Raw genomic sequence first — 18,725 nt, forward strand, 5'->3', positions numbered from 1 at the left:
GTGTTGTTAGATTCTTAGGGCTGTCAGTATGAAAGAACCGTATAGAGCATCGTATCTGAAGACAAGGAATTTGTTCATGTAGTGGTCCCAAAGGACTCGACGACACATATACAGTCGTGAGATGTATACAGCTTTCGATGTTGGAAGGACTTTGTGTATAGTTTATTTTCCTAAGTAGTGTTTCAGCCACCAGCTTTATTACATATGGATGTATGTAGCTTGAAAGCTTCTGTAATTGCAAGAAAAGCTTGCATTTTCAAAATTTATTAATTGTGGTGGGATATTTTGCAAACTTTCCAAAGTATTACGAAATTCGTTTGTACAGTTTAGAGAACACTAGTTACATATCAACTTTTTTATGATAAATATTTTTTGTATTTCATCGTTTAGAAGATATTCCCTCCAAACCGAATATGCCAAATTACCTTTCGGGGTGTGTTTTACCTAGGACCTTTGATATTCTTAAAATATCGGGAATCCGATATATCAATATTTAAAAGAATATCACTATCGTCATTTGATACATTGAAGACAATATCGGTATATTGATATATGGAAGAAAACGTATCGACTTACCGGCCTATAAAAATATCGGCTGCACATAGTAAATATACTGCTGGTTTTAGAGCTGTATATTTAAGTATTGATTTATTATTAGATATTCTGTACATCAACAAGCCAGGAGCCTGCTTATCCCACTTGTCAACCACTTTGCTAATTATGGTAAGTGGCACAATAAAAGGTGTTCGATGGGTCCGTCGGTTTCGTCACATATCGGATTTGTCCGGAACACTTCACGTCGACTTCCCTTTTTTTTCCATTTCTGCAAACACCAGCGGCCTAGCAGTTTTAGTGTCAAAATTGCTTGGTGAAGTTAAACGTTGCAGTTTCTGTTGGTAGCACGTCAGCACTTCCGTCACACGTCTCCACCAACCGCAAAGACGAATGTTGTCATTTAGATTTTCGTTCATCATTTTTACCAGCTGTTTTTGAAGAATGCCGATGTGAAGAAATAACACACTATTTGCGTTAAAATTGTTGTGTAACGCCACTGGTGTGATATGTCGGAAATCCTTTCACGCCGCCACCCCCCCCCCCCTCCCCCCTCCCCCGGCCCAAGTGCAATCGGACTTCTTTGTGCCACCTATACTTGCTTCGCATAGTCAAGGAGAAATACTGGACGTGATGAAAGCTCCAAAAGTAGTAAGACTCCTTCACGCAATTGAAGTAAAATTAAGTTCTACTACAATTTCAAAGGAACAGTTTCAAGTATTTACTGAAAATTGCAGAAAAATATATAATATAAAATAAAAATATCGGCACTCGATATGGTCATTGTGGTATCGATTTATCAATATATCGGGCAACAAAATGTCGCCGATACATATATATACAATTTAGAAAAAATATCGATATCTTAGCAACAGCCTCAGTTTTACCCATTATAAGTGAATTTAGACACAAACAAAGAAATACGTATAGTCTTATTCCCCCCCTTCACAACCGCCAAGTTTCATCAACGTAGTTTATTTGACACTTCGAAATGTTCCCTTATTAGCTTCAGCATGACAATATAACATGTAACGGGCAACGAGATAAAATTTGTATCAAAAGAAAATGATTTCTGACAAACTGTGAAACAAGACGTAATATGAATTACGTATTTTTGGTGTTTTTTATCTCTTCCTATCTAAGTGCCGTGTAGGAGGAGGCATCCCGAGTTGGGGTACCGCAAAAAGTAAGTTGCCCTTTAATACGGCAGACCGAGTAACTTTTATTGAACACTGCACTACACATCATCGTGACTCAGATACATGACACTATTTTTGAACGTAGTCATCAAGTCTCTGTAGTGGACAGTCGGAACTTTCTACCAATCGTTCAGTGAGTTGACTATAGAAATCCACTCCTTGGCGACAGAGCCATTCGAGAAGCGCTGTATGAACTTTCTGACTGTTCAGAAATCGCCGACTGCTGCGGATCAGTTCGCCAGTTGCCTGGAATCTGTCGTCTGTGGTCTATATCGACGTCCTCCCTTCCCGATCAGCATCGTCCACGTCTGTGCTGCCTTGGTCAAACTGTCGGCCCATTTCATTCCGGCTGGACGCGATATTGCATTTGGTCCTCTTTCCGTCTGATATCGCGATGAATCTGTGTGCAGTTTAGACGTTTTATCCACAAGAATTCTACAGACCCCGGAACTTGAACTTTGTAGTATGTTTGCAGTTGCCAAGCGATTTCACTTCCACACTGTTATGCAAAAAAATGGATCTGCACTATGAGACTTAATATCTGAGGTCATGAGTCCCCTAGAACTTAGAACTACTTAAACCTAACTAACCTAAGGACGTCACACACATCTATGCCCGACGCAGGATTCGAACCTGCGACCGTAGCGATCACGCGGTTCCAGACTAAAGCGCCTAGAAACGCTCGGCCCTTCCGGCCGGCCACTGTTATGCACCTGTCAGCAGAAATGCGCCTGCAGGAAAACCAGAACATGTACTCTTCTCTGACAATAAGCCACTCTTGTTGCCCAGTGTCTTAGCGTCTGACGAAATGTGTAACTTACTTTGTGGAGTCCTCTCGTATTTGCTACGCTTCACGTTACTTACCGTAGTAGTTGTAGGGCGCGGTGCGGTGGTAGTGGTGGTGGTGGTGCTGGTGGTTGTTGTTGTGGCTATGGAAGTGCTCGTGGGCCGAATTGTGGCAGCGATGGTTGACGCCTTCGTGGAGGCTACAGTCTTGGGTTTGGTGGTCGAGCTCGGTTTGATGGTGGTGGTGGTGGTCGTCGTCGTCGTGGTGGGGGCGGGCGGCCTCGGGGGCGACTCGGTGACGTCACCAGCGTCGGCGTCCAGTTCTCCGGACTTCACGGGCGTCGCCTCCCCCTCCCCCTCGCCGACCGCTTCCGCCTCCAACTCGTTGTCCTCGCTGCAGGTCAGCTCTGCAAGTGATGACGCAATGAGACCCGTTGTAATCTGTTGGTAACTGCAGCTGTTGTTTATTGCAAACGTTTGTCTTTGGATTAGTACTTAACTATTGCATAGCATTTTGCTTGACAGAGAGTTACTATGTTTAAAAGAGGGAAGGGGTGTTTCTATACCTAGTGTCGTGTCCACGATAAAATTATGATTTCCGGTCTCAGCTTGTCCCCGTAACACAACTTGGCACACACATCACTTTCAAGCTGGAAAAATTTACAATGACTAAGGTACCCAGTACATTTATGGCTGAGGAAGGGACTGAGAAAGGTTGACGTAGGTGTATAATTTAATTTCAAGCAAATTTCGTGTATACATACTCAATATTTGTAAAAAGAAAATTAAAAAAAGCTACTGTGGGAGTAAGATACCCCATGGGACGAGAGTGCAAATGAGAAGGCGTGACGTAAAAATGTTCGAAAACGACCTGTTGGTATGTCTTTGCTGCTTTTAGTTCACTTGGAATACTTTAAAAGTACTAAGTGTTATCTGTCTCTTATTTGTATTGTTCAGTGCTATAAAAGTTTTTTTAAAGGAGTGTGAATGAATGCGAAGAAATGAGATGAAATACTTACCATATTGCAAATGTAAAAAGTGTTTGCTCCACTTCTGCAGCTAAAAAGTTAAACCATTGTCCACACCTTTTTGTATACTTTTTACCCAGGAGGGATTACAAGCTTTCTAAGGATACAGATGAAACTACAGGGCCAAATTTGCTACTCATATGGATAAAATATGTGTGAAATATATTAAATATATGTGAATTGTGTAAGGGTGTTTAACGTTTTTGGATCAAATTGAAACAAATGATAGTGGGTCCACACCTAATTATATTGAGACGGGGAATCAATAGTCAGAAATGCATATTTATTGTGTTATGGGCATACACAGCACACTCCACATTTCAACAACATAGCTCGTAGTAATTGTTTTAAGTGATCACCACCAGTGTCAATGCATGCATGACGATGCCGCAAAACGTCCTTCTGCACGCTCTCAAAGATCCCTGGTGTCTGTTGTACCAGGAGACAGGCAGCCTGACCCAAGCAACCAGGTTTTCATCCATTTCTACAGGGTTTTGTACACCAACATCTTGACATAATCCCAGAGATTTAAATCCAAGAGGTGTGAGATCTGGCAATTGCACTGGTATGGGACAGGACCTCCCTTTCCAAACCAATGATGAGGGTAAGTGTTCTTTCCAGGTGCTCGCAAACTTAAACCTTGACATGGGCTAGTGCACTGCCATTTTGAAACCACATCCTTTCGTGGACAGCACGAGGTACAATCTCCAATGACATGGTGATTGTCTTCACTCGAGATGTGGCTATTGCAGCTGTTGAGAACACCATTACAGGTGAATGAGGCCTCATCTTTGAAAAACACAAACTGTACAAAGTTTGGCACTACAGATCTGAGTGTATAATCCATTGACAGAAGTGAACACATGGCCCAAAATCCGCTGGTCCCAGTGGTTACAGATGTTCTTTATGATAGGGGTGTAATACCTGTTCCACCAGTACTCTCCATATTGTAGCCTGTTGACAGGTGCTTATTGCTGGGTGGTTGGTCACATGATCCAACACCATCTCGTCAAAGTCTGGTGTTCAGATACGTCTTTGCAGGAACCTGGGCCAACTCTCTGTGGCATGAACAACCCTGCCTCTCGTAAGTTGGTATCCATGGAGATAAACTACTACTAGTTAGGATGACACTTGCTAGGAATGTGTTCTCCGAGCATTCCTGCTGTTTAAAGGCACTACATCGTGCTGCACCATACATTAAGTGCATGTTTGCTAACTCTCGTGATGAGTAACATTCCACATTTGACTACGCATCATGCTACATACACAGTAACTCACCTCACCTTGGACACATCACAACTTACACCAGGGATAGTGATGTGCATGCATCAGAGGCTAATGCGCCAGTGTGGTGCAAGCGCTCGTCACATGACACACGTGGTATGAGCTGAGTTGTGTACACTATATCTGTTTATCACCTGCTTCCTGTTCCAGGGTATGATAGACACCCAGGATCTTCGCAAGAATGTGGCAGAACTTACGTGCTGTTGGACAGCCAGTCGTTGGTTTGAACAGTTACTATGAGCTACGATGTTGTTATGTGGCGTATACTATGTATGCTTATAACAATAAATTTGAATTTCTGATCACCGGTTTTAATGCTTATTGACTCGCCATCACCTGTTTCAATTTGATCCAAAAGGTTTGAGACACCATGTCGACTGTGTGTGTGTGTGTGTGTGTGTGTGTGTGTGTGTGTGTGTGTGTGTGTGTGTGTGTGTGTGTGTGTGTGTGAAATACGTGATATGCATGCACATGGGTGATGCCATGGGTCAAAAGCTAGTTGGACAATACGATGTGGTACAATTCCCAATAAAACGTTACATGAATTGCCTTAGGCCAAAGACATCTGCTCATATACAACTATAATTTGTCTTATGGTGCTTGTTTTGTACATATTAGATTTCGACAAGTGGTTTGTGCATGCCATTTTGAAGAGATGGTTGAATGAAGACAAGTGGTATCGGCAAGTTCAGTGTTTTTGAAAATTTGGAGTGATATGCTATCAGTGACTTACTACCTCAGAACTACAATCTGGATACCCAAGAAGCGCTTATGGGGCACATATTGGGTTTCGAGAGGTTTGTGTGTGCCACCTTTTTTTTGCAGATGAAAGCGGACTAGCGCTATTGGTTGGTTCACTACTTTCCTAAACTGGAAGTGGTATGTAGACAGTACGTGATTGCCTCAGAACTAGAAAAGGTGCCTCCGGAAAGCTGGTTATGTGATGTATTTTACATATTTTAGATCTCGAAGAATAGTTTATCCACACCATTTCAGTGAGTTGTCAGTGCAAAGTAGATGAGTGGTATCTATAGATTCATTGTTTTCTTAAATGTGGAATGTTATGCTGTCAGTGCTTGTCTGCTACAGAACTAGAATTTGAGTATTCTTGGATTGATTTATGTAAGCCATAGTGATAAAGCCATGGAGCAAAACAGCTGAGAGGTATGGTAGGTTCAGTATATCCCTAAACTGGGAGAGACATGTTGCCAGGGCTGGAGTGGGTTGAGAACTTGCAGAATGGCAAGGCACACACCCCCACCCCCACCCTTACCCCCACCCACCCTCACCATCACCCACCCTCACCATAACCCACCCCCACCCACCCTCACCCCTACCCACCCACCCCCCTCACCATCATCCTCACCCCCACCCTCACCCCCACCGCCACCCTCACCCCCACCCTCACCCACCCCCACCCCCACGTTTGGGCACACATTGGCAGATCGTGTGTGGAAGACCTACCCTCGGGCCGTATGTTGACGAAGCTGCGGTTGCGCAGCCGGTGCGGGCTGCCGCAGAACTGTGGGTCGCGCTCGCGGGAGGTGAGCTGCAGCTGCGCCGAGGAGCGCAGCCACCGCGCCAGCCATCGTAGGCGGCAGTCGCAGCGCAGCGCGCGCCCGCCCAGAGACAGCCCGCGCAGCGAGCCCGCCAGCGGCGCCAGCACGCGCTCCGCCACCTGCCGCAGCGGGTTGCCGTCCAGCGCCAGCAGCGTCAGCGCCGGCGTCCGGCTGAACGCGTCCGCCGGCAGCTCCGCCACCAGGTTGAAGCCCAGGTCCAGCACCTGCCGGGACACCATCTCATAAACAAACGAATAAAAAACGCAGTCATAGCTTGATATTAGATGCAGGGGCGAAACTAGACTGGGGCATACTGGTATAGTGCCTCTGGACCCTGAGGAAAATGCTCCCCCTGGCGCACAAATAGTACCTCATACAACTGACTACAGCTAAGCAGAACTCCAGTATCTGGACACCAATCACTGGGCATTAATATGGCATGTGTCCACTTTTTGCCTTTATGGTGTCTTGAACTCGGCTGAGGACACTTTCAGTGTGGTTACTGAATGTCCGTGAAGGAGTGTCAGCCCTTTCTTCCTCAAGAGTGGAAAACACAGAAGGTGGTAATGTTGGACACTGTGGTCTGCAGCGAAGTCGACGTTTTAATTGATTTGGTTCAGGTCAGGACTCTGGGCAGACCAGCCAATTTCAGGAATACTCTTATTCCTGTCCGCACACTTTTGCGTCATAGGTGCTGATTTAAGACGGGGGGCATTTTTCATATTACTATAGAAAATCATCGTCACCAAACTGTTCTTCTACTGTAAAAAGTGTTCACATCCTATCACATTTCGCTTTGTCCTATGCGCAAATAAGGGTGCCTCACAGTAACCACGAAAAACACCTGCATACCGTAACATCACCACCTCTGTACTTCACTGTTGGCATTCGCCAAACCCAATCCCTTCCTCTGACTTGCCCCACGGTATAAGGTGGTTCATCACTTCAAATCACTCATTTCCAGCGACCCACTGTCCATTGGCGTCAGCCTATACAGCACTTGAAGTGACACTTAGCAGTGAGTGAAGAAATGTGTGTAGATTATGAGGAGCTGCCACTGTAACGCGTTCTTTTTACCGCTCTGTGCACATTCATTGTGCTAACTGGACTGCTGGCAGCACTTTGCAACTCACGACTCATTACTTACGCTGCTTTCGCGCAATTTGTTACAACCACCTTCCGCAATGCTTGCCGGTTCCTATCCATTGGTTTAGCTGTGTTTTCACTTCATAGTCTCATCACCAACAGTCCACTTGGGCAGTTTGGGAAGATCTGAAATGACCATGCTGGATTTGTTGCTCAGGTGACATCGAATCACTAGTCCACGTTCGAAGCCACTCAGCTTTCGTGGCTGACTGCTGATTCTGCTCCTCTACTGTCAACACAATACGCCTCCCTCCCCTCCTTTTACGCTAACAGGCCTGTTTCTCCTAAAGTTAGTGGTCTTTTCCGCATTTCATAGAGGTATCTAGATACGTTTGATCACATAGTGTACCTCAGGTTCTTCCATTGGTTGGCAAGTACGCTTATGCTGTATATCACATCCAAAAATCAAGTGTACAAACTACGACGATAACAGTGGGAGAATGAATCGAGAAACATAAAGGTAATTATTGAAGACACGAAATGGAAATACGAGTTATAGCTGAACTCTCTTCGCGACGGGGAAACCACTAAGCACAATGAACTGAGATGATACGATGCCATCTGTGCATTTTCGCTTTAGAACACTAAAGGTGGAATTTCACATTGCTACTAAACCATTATAAAGTTAACTACTCCTCATTGTGTTCAGTGGAAGTCATAATTTATAGGTTATGCATTAATTAATTACCATGCTATGTTACATACCAAATCAATGCCCTGTTTTATACCCTACCACAATCGTAAATTTTACGAGAGTGTAGTAATCTGGGGTTAGGTTTGTTGACGTTTTTAATGTTCCGACAAACATAATTCTCGTGATTAAGAAAGGGTCTGAAAGAACTGTGGAATTGAGTCCTGAAAAAAAAAATCCTACAATTTTGTTATACTTTCAGTAATTCCATTCAGAGTCGTACAAAAAATCAGTACAGCATCTCTTTCAGTTTAAGGGTGTCGTGGTATGGACTTTGTAACTATATAATGCTTCTTAGGAACTACACTTTCGGAACTAACTAGCATCAAATAATCATTCGACAGTCTCTCTGAGGTAGGTTTCAACAGTTGACGAAGATGGGAGGTCAAGTATAAATTACATGAAGAAACAAATGAAAACAGTAAAGAAGCACTTCGACGAGCTTTGGGAGGGCTAAAGACAGTGCCTAGATGTAGAGTAACAGTTCTTTATTCACGACAAAACAGAGCTCTCAAGGAATGTAGTAAGTTATAGGTGCAGACAGAGTGACACAACCTTTATTCATATCTTCGATCTCCAGTGAAGAGCTCAAAGTTATAAACGAGGAGCTATGAGCCACGTTGTGGTGAGCTGGAGATCGGGGAGGGCGTCATGATTTACTTGCCCCACGATGTGCATAACTGCAGTAAGGCCATAATCAGATGCCGTGATACTTATACAGCGTCGAAGAGCAAGCTAGACACCAGAAACAAAACTTGGTAATTTTGCAGACTGGCTGATGGACCAGGCGTATCGGTAGTTCCGTGGCTGCCTACCCTGAGTTCGCCCAGAGTGCTGATGGCGGCTGCGGGGAAGTCGGTGAGCAGGTTGTTGAGCAGGCTGAGAGAGGTGAGCGTGTCGTTGACGCCGGCGAAGGCGTCTGGCGCCACCTGCTGGATCAGGTTCCGCTCCAGGTTGAGCGCCGCCAGCGAGTCCAGCGTCGACAGCACGCCGCCTGCGAAACGAAAACATCCCCTACAGGCGTGTGGCGTAGTGGAGCAGGACAGACAACTGGCTCATCTAGGAAAATCTTTCAGATAAAACTAGTGTCACTTGCTCTCCTAGCGTAGGTGCCCGCATCTCGTGGTCGTGCGGAAGCGTTCTCGCTTCCCACGCCCGGGTTCCCGGGTTCGATTCCCGGCGGGGTCAGGGATTTTCTCTGCCTCGTGATGGCTGGGTGTTGTGTGATGTCCTTAGGTTAGTTAGGTTTAAGTAGTTCTAAGTTCTAGGGGACTGATGACCCATAGATGTTAAGTCCCATAGTGCTCAGAGCCATTTCCTAGCGTAGGTGATAGCGCTGGAGACTGCATAGCCTGTGGCACGGTTCCATCCTTACTACCGTCCCATGTCCAGTTTGTGAATACAAACAATAATAATATCATGTGAGTCAGTGGCTTGGTGCTGGACGCCGTTTCGGCTACTTGCGCGTCCCTAAGTGCAGAAAGGGGACCTACAGTTTAATGTCGAACCTGAACCATGTGTTGTTTCTGGGGACTCTTCATATCGTTGAGGTGAACGCTAGATTGAAACGACTCAAAATTCCGTGTTCCGACCGAGAATCGACCTACGGCCTCTCTGTTTCCAGGCACACACTATAGCAGTAGTCCACTAGGCTCGACATGTATATAGATGGTTAACCTGTAGTTTTTTGGTGAGTTTGTGAGTATGAAAATAAGTGTCATACATGGTTATATCTTGATTGCATTGACATAGGAACTCAATTTTTTTACACCGCCAAGGGACTGTAGACCTTTGTGCCTGACAGAAATTTAAATTTATGTATGTATCCATTTTTTGAGAAAAAGGAGTCTTAACTGTCGGACTGACAGACAACAAAGTGATCCTATAAGGGTTCTGTTTTACCAGCTTAAGTACGGAAATCTAAAAATGATCTTCATTACCCCTTATTAAAGCTTTCAGTGGCTCCAAAAGGAGTTCAGTATGCAACAACAAAAACTTTTGATCATCTGCCCAATAACCCAAAATGTCTGATAGGTAACAAAGCAACTTTTAATCTGATATAAAACAAGAAAAAAGGGATTTTAACTGTGATGAGTAGGACTTTTAAAATGTTTTCATTAATGTTAAAGCTAAACATGTGTACATATCCTGAAAGTGACTCATTCTCCATCATTGCAATACAAGAATCATTCAAATGTTCATTATTTTTGTAACGGGAAACAAGGCGACGCTTTGCGTCGGCACTTGACGTTCCATGAAAAACATGGCGAGCTTTATCATCATTTTGTTTGGGCCTTTGTCCCACGTCAACGCAGGGTCGGCCTTGTTACTATGGATTTGGCGGTGTTAGTGTCAGAGAATGGCCGGATGCCCTTCCTGTCGCCACCCCGAACCCACAGGGACAGGATTAATGTACCCCAACCGTCTGCGTGTAGTGTAAGCCATGAAATAGTGCGAACGTTTTTCAAATGTCTGCGAGCCGTGTAACTGAGGCGGGACGTGGGGACTAGCCCGGTATTCACCTTGTGGGGTGTCCAAAACATGGCGAGCTCTATGTGTTTTGTAAATAGACACCACCTTTTCTTGCTGTAATGTATTTTATTTCTCCAAGACACGTCTGACCTTTTGCTTTAAGGCATCTTCAGTGGGACCTAGTCCGCCCCCATTAGCTGAGTGGTCAGCGCGGCGGAATGCCACGCCAAGGGGCCCGAGATCGATTCCCGGCTGGGGCAGGAGATTTTCTCCGCTCAGGGACTGGGTGTTGTGTTGTCCTCATCATCATTTCATCCCCATCTCCGACGCGTAAGTCGCCCAATGTGGCGTCGAATGCAATAAGTACTAGCCCTCGGCGGCCGAACTTCCTCGAATGGGGGACTCCCGGCCTACAATGCCGTACGCTTATTTCCATTTTTAGTGCGACCTAGAATGATGCAGTTTTGTTTTTGATATGTGTCGTGTGGATTACAAAACAGTTCACATCTCGTTTTTTACAGATATTCGCGTTTTTGGTTGGCATCTATGTTTCTTCTTGTGTGCTAATTTGACTTACGAAACGTAAGGGGAACATGAAAACGTGGTTATGTTTCACAAGTGAAGTTACAGTGCGACCTCCAGCATGTGACCAGATGAGAGGAAACGCAGATGCCAGCTAAAAACGAGAAGATATGTAAGTGATCACTAATTTACGTAACAAACGAGACGCGAACTGTTTTATTCTCTACACGTCACATATCAGAACGAAAGTCTGTCATTCTAGACCCCACTGAAGACTCGTTAAGGTAAAAGGCTAAACGCATCTGGGACAAATAAAATACATTGCAGCAAGAAAAGGTAGTTTCTATGTACAAAACGAATATTTCTATGCTTGCTGCGGATGATGGCCACGCTATGTTTGTCTGGGCTGACTCCAGCTACATAGCGCAAAATCTACACTACTGGCCATTAAAATTGCTACACCAAGAAGAAATCCAGATGATAAACGGGTATTCATTGGACAAATATATTATACGAGAACTGACATGTGATTACATTTTCACGCAATTTGGGTGCATAGATCCTGAGAAATCAGTACCCAGAACAACCACCTCTGGCCGTAGTAAAGGCCTTGATACGCCTGGGCATTGTCTCAAACGGAGCTTGGATGGCGTATACAGGTACAGCTGCCCATGCAGCTTCAACACGATACCACAGTTCATCAAGAGTAGCGACTGGCGTATTGTGACGAGCCAGTTGTTCGGCCACCATTGACCAGACGTTTTCAATTGGTGAGAGATCTGGAGAATGTGCTGGCCACGGCAGCAGTCGAACATTTTCTGTTTCCAGAAAGGCCCTTACAGGACCTGCAACGTGCGGTCGTGCATTATCCTGCTGAAATGTAGGGTTTCGCAGGGATCGAATGAAGGGTAGAGCCCGGGTCGTAACACATCTGAAATGTAACGTCCACTGTTCAAAGTGCCGTGAATGCGAACAAGAGCTGACCGACACGTGTAACCAATGCCACCCCATACCATCACGCCGGGTGATACGCCAGTATGGCGATGACGAATACACGCTTCCAATGTGCGTTCACCGCGATGTCGCCAGACACGGATGCGACCATCACGATGCTGTCAACAGAACCTGGATTCATCCGAAAAAATGATGTTTTGCCATTCGTGCACCCACGTTCGTCGTTGAGTGCACCATCGCAGGTGCTCCTGTCTGTGATGCAGCGTCAAGAGTAACCGCAGCCACGGTCTCCGAGCTGACAGTCCATGTTGCTGCAAACGTCGTCGAACTGTTCGCGCAGATGGTTGTTGTCTTGTAAACGTCCCCATCTGTTGACTCAGAGATCGAGACGTGGCTACACGAGACGTTACAGCCATGCGGATAAGATGCCTGTCATCTCAACTGCTAGTGATACGAGGCCTTTGGGGTCCAGCACGGCGTTCCGTATTACCCTCCTGAACCCACCGATTCCATATTCTGCTAACAGTCATTGGATCTCGACCAATGCGAGCAGCAATGACGCCATACGATAAACCGCAATCGGGATAGGCTACAATCCGACCTTTCTCAAAGTCGGAAACGTGATGGTACGCAATTCTCACCCTTACACGAGGCATGACAACAACGTTTCACCAGGCAACGCCGGTCAACTGCTGTTTGTGTATGAGTAATCGGTTGGAAACTTTCATCATGTCAGTACGTTGTAGGTGTCGCCACCGGCGCCAACCTTGTGTGAATGTTCTGAAAAGCTAATCATTTGCATATCGCAGCATCTTCTTCCTGTCGGTTAAATTTCTCATCTGTAGCACGTGATCTGCGTGGTGTAGGAATTTTAATGGCCAGTAGTGTATATTACAGATGTCTGCCGAAAGATTGGATATAATGCGCTTGGGACTCAGAGAAGAGACACTCGATTTGTTGCGGGCGGCTAGCCTGCAGCATAGATATCCCTTGGCCCCCAGTCGAGACGAGACCGTCGCTCGCGGAGCGAGCACCTCGCCGGCACTGACCTGGCGGCAGCTCGCGGATGGCGTTGTGCGAGAGGTCGAGGAAGGCGAGGCTGCGCAGCGGCGCGAGCGCGTCGGCCGGCAGGTGTCGCAGGCGCGCGCCGCGCAGGTTGAGGTTGCGCAGCGACGCCCCCAGGCCGCGCAGCGCGCCCGCCGCCAGCGTCACGTTGGCGTTGTCGGCCAGCCGCAGCGTCGCCAGCGACGACAGCGGCTCCAGCGCGCCCGCCGGCACGTGCGCCAGGCGGTTGCGCGACAGGTCCAGGTGGGTCAGCGCCGACAGCCGCGAGAGCGCCGCCGACGGCACCGCGCCCAGCTCGTTGTCCTGCCGAACACACATACACGGCTAGTGCAGTGCACAATACGTTGACACACTCGTGGCACGGACTCCAAACGACCGCGTGAAACCCAGCTCGCTCCGATCGTCCGGGACACAAACAAAGCACTAAACACAGGCACGCGAGTAGCCACCGTGTTCCTAGGCTCCCGAAAAGCGTTCGATCAGCTCATCTACATCAACATCGATACTCTGCAAATCACATTTAAGTGCCTGACCGAGGGTTCATCGAACCATCTTCAGAATGATAATGATGATGAGGTCCCATATTCCGAGGAGCGTAGGGGACGATGCGGGAGACCCGCACCGCCAACAAGGCAAGCTTCTGACCCCGCCGGGATCGAACCCGGGACCCCGTGCGGGGGGAAGCAAGAACGCTACCGCAAGACGATGAGCTTCACAATAATTCTCTATTATTCCACTCTCGAAACCACGCGCAAAAGACGAACACCTATATCTCTCCGTGCGAGCGCTCATTTCCCTTATTTTATTATGATTATGGTTCTATTGTATTGTATGTGAACCGGGAACCTAGAAACGACGGAGAGGTTCCGTCCCCGCCGCAGCCGCAGTGGTCCACAACCCCACGACGACGACCCCAGTCCACTTCACCCCAACGCCGCCCCACACCGGACCCAGGGTTATTGTGCGGTTCGGTCCCCGGTGGACTCCCCCAGCGAACGTCTCACACCAGACGAGTGTAACCCCTATGTTTGCGTGGTAGAGTAATGGTGGTGTACGCGTACGTGGAGAACTTGTTTGCGCAGCAATCGCCGACATAGTGTAACTGAGGCGGAATAAGGGGAACCAGCCCGCATTCGCCGAGGCAGATGGAAAAACTGCCTAAAAACCTTCTACAGACTGGCCGGCTCACTGGACCTCGACACAAATCCGCCGGACGGATTCGTGCCGGGGACCAGGCGCTCCTTCCCGCCCGGAAAGCCGTGCTTTAGACCGCACAGCCAACCGGGCGGGCATGATTATGGTTTCTCCCGATGCAGCTCGGCGTCAACCAAATATTTTCGCGCACTCGGAAGGGAAAGCTGGTGATCGAAATTTCGTGAGGAGATTCCGCCTCAACGAAAAACGTTTGTTTTAATGATGCCAACCCCAAACCCTGTATCATGTCAGTGACACTCTCTCTCCTATTTCTCGATAATACGAAACGTGCTGCCCTTCTCTGAACTTCCTCGGTGTATAGTGTCAATCACATCTAATAACGATCCCAGACCGCCTAGCAGTACTCGAATAGAGGACGGACAAACGCAGTGCAGGCAGCCTCTTTACTAGATCTCTTCCATCTTCGGAGACTTCTTCCAATAAAACGCAGTCTTTGGTTAGCCTTCCCCACAACATTTTCTATGTGTTCCTTCCAATTTAAGCTCTTCGTAATTGTAATTCCTAGGTATTTGGTTAAATTTACGGCCTTTAGATTTGAATAATTTATCGTGTAACCGAAGTTTAACGAGTTCCTTTTACCACTCATGTGGATGACCTCACACTTTTTGTTATTTAAGGTGAACTGCCAATTTTCGCACCATTCCGATATCTTTTCTAAATCGTTTTGCAATTTCTTTTGATCTTCTGATGTCTTTACTAGTCGATAAACGACAGCGTCATCTGCAAACAACTTAAGACGACTGCTCAGATTGTCTCCCAAATCGTTTATGTAGGTAAGGAACAGCAAAGGGCCTATAACAGTGCCTTGAGAAACGCCAGAAATCACTTCTGTTTTACTCTATCACTTTCCGAACTGTCACCTTTCTGACAGGAAATCACGAATGCAGTCGCATAACTCAGAAGATATTCCATAAAATCGTAATCTGATTACAAGCCGTTTCTGAGGTAAGGTGTCGAATCCCTTCTGGAAATCTAGAAATGCAGAATCAGTTTGAAGTCACTTATCAGTAGCACGCAACACTTCGAATGAGTAAGGAGCTACTCGTGTTTGACAACAACGATATTTTTTAATTCCGTGTTGACTGTGTGTCAAGAGACCGTTCTGTTCCAGTTAATTCATAATGTTCCGACACAGTATATGTTCCAAAATCCTGCTGCATATCGACGGTAATGGCACTGAGCATAATTTAGTGGACTACTCCGCACGGCTGCCCAATGAACATAATACGAGAGTATGGAATATCAGACCAGCAATGTAACTCTATTCAAGGGTTTCTAGCGAACACAATATAAACATGTCATTTTGAAAGGAGAGAGCTCTTCAGTCGTAAAAATAGCTTTGAGCACGTCTCAGGCGATTTTTATAGCGCCGTTACTTGTCACAGTATATGTAAATGACGAAGCAGCTAACGTTGGAGGTTCTATGGGGCTTTCAGCGGATGATGCTCTTGTATACAGTGAAGTCGCAACGCTAGAAAATTGAAGAAAAATGCAGGAAGACTTGCAGACGATCGAGGCTTTGTGTACAGAGTCGCAGTGGACTCTCAAAATGAACAAATGCAACTTATTGCGGGTACAATAGCAGCAAAGGCACTATGTGATTGCAGAATAATCACTGGCAGCAGTAACCTCTATAAAATATCTAAGAGTATGCGTACGCAGACATTTGAAGCAGAACCACGACATAAATTTAGTTGTAAGGTAGATGTCAGGCTGAGACTCGTTGGAAGAATCCTCAGGAAATGCAATCCATCATCACTGGAAGTATCTAGAATCAGATATTCACTCTGCATTGGAGTGTGCAGTGATATGAAACTTCCTTGCACATTATAACTGTTTGCCGGACCGAGACTCCAACTAGGAATGTCATCCTTTGACAGGCATCAACTGACTGAGCTACCCATGTATGATTCTCGACCCTTCCTCACAGCTCTGTTTCCGCCAGAACCTCGTTTTCTGCCTTCCAAACCTCTGCCACGAAGTTTAATATCAGCCCACAATCAGCTACAGAGTGAACATTTCGTTCTGGAAACTTCCCCCCAGGCTAAACCATCTCTCGGCAGTATCCATTCTTCCAGCAGCGGTAGTCTTAAAAGTTTCGTATGAAACTTCCTGTGAAGTTTGGAAGGTAGGAGATCAGCTACTGGGCTAAATAAGGCAGTGAGGTCGGGTCGTGAGCCGTGCTTGGGTAACTCAGTTGGTAGAGCACTTGCCCGCGAAAGGCAAAGGTCCCGAGTTCGAGTCTTGCTCTGGCCCACAGTTCTGATCTGCCAAGAAGTTTCATCAATGGAAGTAGCTTACAAAATACTCGTTCGACCATTTCTTGAATAGTGCTCGTGAATATGGTGTGCTTGCCAGGTAAAATTGATAGAGGAAATAGAGAAGATTCAAAGAAGAGCAGCACGTTTCGTTACAGGTTCATTTAATAAGTGCGAAGACGTCACGGAGATAATCGGCCTTATCTATATCTTGCTAAAAGCTCACGAAGGTGAAATGAGAGAGATTCGCACGCGCTCAGGGGCATACCAGCACTTGTTCTTCTGCAGTCCATACGCGACTGCAATAGAAAACGGGGAACTGACGCCGGTACACACAGTACCCTCCGCCACATACCGAAAACTGGTTTGTGGCTTATAGATGCAGATGTACATGTTAAATACAGTGGTATCTCATTTATACGGCCGTCATTAATCTGGGTCTCCAGTTCATCCGCATCAGTCTCTCTTCAAGTAGAGTAACTGTATAGTTTTCGATAACCCGCAACTAATAATGGCAACAATCGTCGACACCAGTCGCTAAATTTAAAATTAGGCGACAGACATACGTGGATTCTCGCACAGCACCAGTTAAGACGTCAAGGACGCATTCAGACATGTGGGACTCTTCCGTCCGATGAAACCAGTCTCTTGGGACTGAGACTGCTTTTTTCGTTTGAACATCACCGCATGCGAACGATAGTATCAAGGCCAAAAAACAAAATTTGTTATTTTAGCGAAGTTTATTATACGTTCAGTGCAAATATTGGGTTACAAAAGATAACCACCTGTTTACCTAACTTTCGCGTTGCATCGCTCCTGATTGTTTTTGTGTTTGTCTTGTAGCAGTTAGAAGAATATCTGTGCACTTTATGCGTCTTTCGTTCTTTTGTTTCCCGATGGTGTTTGCTTCTTCTTGTACCGACTTTCACTCGAGTTCCTTCATGTCTATTCCATGTGTGCGCGGCTGTCAGCATTTTCCGAAATACTGTGATTTGCAAGTTCAATCCCGTCACATCGTGTATTACATATAACGCATTCACAGTAGCGGTGTTGAAAAAAAGATCGAATGCTAAGTTTCGATACCATTTTACTGTCTGTCTCAATGGGCTGCTATATGTAATCATCTGATTCACACAGGACCATAGTAGTTGTTCCCTTATTAGACTCAGTAAAGATTTTCGGTTTTCGATAAACCCTTGTTTTCGAAGTTGCCTTCTTACCGTACCACACCCGTTTACACTCCAACTCAATAACCATCAAAGGGTGTACTTCCACTGTATTTGCTAACTCGGGTCGGCGCCAGTTGCCGAGGGATTATTTCTTTCCCGCGACTACGCCTGTGTGGCAGGTGGCGACTACTGCACGGCCGTCGGATGGGTTGCTGTTCGGCAGGCGCACCAGTACGCTCACGTTTGTATTAGACGTACGTCAGCTGTCGCTGGCACGAGGGACTGCCGCCTCAACGGAAAGCCCAGTGAAATCGGCTGCGTACTCAACGTGTTGACAAGTGAACATTTTGCTGTACAGCACTTTATTGCCCCCATTTGTTGTGAGTGAAAAATTACACAAAAGAGAAAAGAGAGAGGAGAGAGAGAATAATTGTCGAAAAACATTGGCGCGGAATTTGTTGGTGAAAGTTCAGCAGTCTAAGATTCGAAGAATTATTAGTGGGCACCCATTTGTGAATCCACTGACGCAATTTGGACACTGAATAAAGAAACTGGGGACAATGCCGATCCTTCGGAGTTCCACGAAGCATCAGCAAATATTTGGGGATGCTTAGACTTAGGTGTTAATTACGTAATCAAATGGTTCAAATGGCTCTGAGCACTATGGGACTTAACATCTATGGTCATCAGTCCCCTAGAACTTAGAACTACTTAAACCTAACTAACCTAAGGACAGCACACAACACCCAGCCATCACGAGGCACAGAAATCCCTGACCCCGCCGGGAATCGAACCCGGGAACCCGGGCGTGGGAAGCGAGAATGC

The 18,725-nt window shown here is 46.2% G+C and overlaps 2 protein-coding genes across 2 annotated transcripts in view; one reads left to right on the plus strand and one right to left on the minus strand.

Moving 5' to 3' along the window:
• The window catches only part of LOC126458278 (rab3 GTPase-activating protein catalytic subunit), a 474,850-nt gene that overhangs the window by 115,263 nt on the left and 340,862 nt on the right, over positions 1 to 18,725 (plus strand). The window lies entirely within an intron of this gene.
• Positions 1 to 18,725, minus strand: part of LOC126458280 (leucine-rich repeat and fibronectin type III domain-containing protein 1) — a 307,017-nt gene that overhangs the window by 29,855 nt on the left and 258,437 nt on the right. Inside the window, exons 3-6 of the mRNA XM_050095211.1 lie at positions 13,243 to 13,561; positions 9,061 to 9,239; positions 6,314 to 6,632; positions 2,616 to 2,944 (exon numbers count right to left, since the gene is read on the minus strand). Coding sequence (XP_049951168.1) covers positions 2,616 to 2,944; positions 6,314 to 6,632; positions 9,061 to 9,239; positions 13,243 to 13,561 — 1,146 coding nt within the window. The remainder of the gene's footprint in view (positions 1 to 2,615; positions 2,945 to 6,313; positions 6,633 to 9,060; positions 9,240 to 13,242; positions 13,562 to 18,725) is intronic.

Source organism: Schistocerca serialis, chromosome 2 (genome assembly GCF_023864345.2).
Source record: "Schistocerca serialis cubense isolate TAMUIC-IGC-003099 chromosome 2, iqSchSeri2.2, whole genome shotgun sequence".
NCBI lineage: Eukaryota > Metazoa > Arthropoda > Insecta > Orthoptera > Acrididae > Schistocerca > Schistocerca serialis.